This window comes from Alexandromys fortis, unplaced genomic scaffold (genome assembly GCF_014885135.2).
Source record: "Alexandromys fortis isolate MF-2015 unplaced genomic scaffold, M_Fortis_MF-2015_v1.1 scaffold_1729, whole genome shotgun sequence".
Taxonomy (NCBI): Eukaryota; Metazoa; Chordata; class Mammalia; order Rodentia; family Cricetidae; genus Alexandromys; species Alexandromys fortis.
In genome coordinates this window covers 1-2,617 of record NW_026069601.1, presented here as the reverse complement: position 1 = coordinate 2,617, position 2,617 = coordinate 1, and the positions used below count along the sequence as shown (strand labels likewise).

Sequence of the window (2,617 nt, the reverse complement as noted above, 5' to 3'; positions counted from 1 at the left end):
TTTTTTTTTTTTTTTTTTTTTTTTTTTTTTTTTTTTTTACTGTGTGGGTTTTTTTTTTTTAAATGAAACTAGATCACTGCTTACAAAAACCAGCACGAGCCCTCCTGCCCCTCCCTTCACAGTTCCCTTGGCTCACCTCCCTGTCTCAGAAGAGCTGAAACAGAGCAGGCATGGAACAGCTGCCACTACTGGGAAGAAGTGCTGGACTCCTACTCTGAGCACTTACAGGGTGACAATTCCTCCATGTTCGTTCCCTGGGGCCTGAAGGCTGCATGGATAGCGGTGCTCCATGTGCCCTGGCTCAGACCATCATCCAGACCAGAATGAAATGATGTGAATGTCCCCCCCACCAGACCTCCCTCCTCCTAAAGTTCCTCCACCCCCCTAAATCTAACCCACTACTGAGATGAGGCCCAGAATTGTGAGAAGGCATAGGGCCTACAGACTGTAGAATTTGAGGCTCCTGTCCATGCCTGTTGAAGCGATGAACTTGGCGTGGTGCCCAAAGGCCACTCCAGTGGTCAGGCCACTATGCTCTGTAAAGTGAAGAATCTCTGTCCACTGTTTGCAGATGTAGATCTGGACATCTGTACCCCCAAGAGCCAGGTAGGTTCCACTCTGGTCAAAGATCAGTGACTTCACCTCAAAGTTGTTGTCCAGCTGCAATGTCTTGAAGTTCTTCAGCTTGCGTAAGTCCCAGAGCTTGACTGAAGAGTCATCAGCTGCTGTGGCCAGGTAGTACCCATTCTCAGAGAAGGCGATGCTGGTAATGGGGCCAGAGTGGCCAGGAAAGTTGGCCACATTGGTACGCTCCTTCAAGTCCCAGATCTTGATCTGGGAGTCCATGGTTCCTGTTCCAAAGATGAGTCCATCAGGGTGGAACTGTGCACAGGTAAGAGAGCAGCCGGATGTCTCATCTGTCACCTTGGTGAGCACACGCCCTGTCTGGATGTCAGAGAAGGCCCAGTACTGATCATCAGAGGAGCTCAGGAGATAGTCTCCAGTAGCATGGAGGCTGAGGCCTGTCACTGCGCTCTCATGGGCCCGAACAACCTGTACACAAGAGGTGTTTGGGACCGACCAAATCCTGATAGTGGCATCTGGGGATGCAGAAAACACCAGTTCTTGAGAAGGATGAAACACCACGCTGGTGACCTTCTTGGTATGGCCTTTGAGAGTGGCCAGGATTTGCTCAATACTCTTATCAAAGACAACAACGTTTTTGTCTGCTCCACCAGTGAGAATCTTGTTGGTGTCTGAAGGACAGAGGTCCAGAGCAAGGATCCCAGGAATGCTAGCACTGTGTAGCCCCACATGGGATGCCACCTGCCGGTACTTGCTGAGATCTTCAGGTTTCACTAGCTCCTCAGGCACAGTCTTTCCTCTCTTCTTACGCTCCGTGGTTAGCACAGTAGCCTTGTCTTGAAGCTTCTGGATAATCTCAGGGGTCATTCCCACCAGCTCACCCAAATCCATGGGTTCTCCTGCACCCACAACACTGGGCTGTGAGCTTGGCACTGCCTGAGGTACAATAAGACCAGCCTGTGGTTTCAGAGTAGCCAGAGCTTCTCGAGCAGCAATGACTTCCTTGGTGAGATGGGCAATGACTCTGCAGGCAGCATCGTGTTGGTACAGAGCATGCGACAGCTCCTGGCGGGTTGTCTGCAGCTGCTGGCGAAGGGTGAAGCTGTGCAACATGACGGCATCCCACTCATCCTGCAAGGCTTTCAGAATGGCTGGGATGCTGGTGGCAGAGGGAGGCTTGGGCCGGATTGGGTGAGCAACTTTGATGTCGATGAGCTGCTCCTCAGAGAGAGGCTGGTTGTTGATAGGATCTGTCCCATTCTCTGCAATGTACTTCTCAATGAGTCACCGCTCATACACATGATTAGAGACAGGGGACACGCATGGATGCTCTGGCACTTCGTTGGAGATCGAGCAGATCAGGGACATGGCGCCGTCGCAGCGCTGCCAGTCGCCTCGCAGCGGACTCCCAGACTGATAGAACATCTTTTAATTAAAAGTTTTCACTTAGTACAGGAAATAATGAATTTCAATATGACATTTCAATACACACATATCATTGTAGTTTGTTCATGTTCTTCTGTACTCTTTCCTTTTTCTACTAGTCCCCCTTCTCTCCCAAAATAATTAACCTCTCTCTTTTATGTCTTGTGTGTGTGTGTGTGACATGTCAAAATTCCTTTATCCATTCATCTGTTGATTAACACCTAGGATGATGCCATAACTTGGCCATTGTGAATACTGCCACAAAAGAAACAGGGGCTCCATTGTCTCGCTGTAACTGGCTGGCTCAGATTCCCTTGCAGCTATTCGGAGCAGTCCTGCAACTACATCATGTGACAGTTCTATCATCAGTGCTTTGAGGAACCTGCACTGTGATTTTCCACAGTGGCTGGATTGACATCTCCACCAGGTTTCATTTTCTCACATTCTTGGCAGCATGTGATGCTACTGCTTTGTTTTTGGTGGCCATATCGACTGCAGTGAGATGAAATGTGAATGTAGTTTGACCTTGCAGACCTGCCGCTGTCTAAGGATGTTGAACATTTTCCCTACCTTTCTCAGCCATATTTGCCTTTCTTCTTCTAAGAAT

The 2,617-nt window shown here is 49.2% G+C and overlaps 1 protein-coding gene across 1 annotated transcript; it reads right to left on the bottom strand.

Moving 5' to 3' along the window:
• Window positions 1–69: 69 nt before the first annotated feature.
• LOC126496200 (pre-mRNA-processing factor 19-like) lies at window positions 70–2,016 on the bottom strand. The gene has a single exon (XM_050133749.1). It carries the CDS (start codon window positions 1,696–1,698, stop codon window positions 439–441), a length of 1,260 nt encoding a protein of 419 aa, XP_049989706.1. The 5' UTR covers window positions 1,699–2,016; the 3' UTR covers window positions 70–438.
• Between the last annotated feature and the right edge of the window lie 601 nt (window positions 2,017–2,617).

Excerpts from the sequence above, each read along its gene's own strand:
- LOC126496200 (XM_050133749.1), bottom strand. The coding sequence starts at position 1,698 with ATGTTGCACAGCTTCACCCTTCGCCAGCAGCTGCAGACAACCCGCCAG.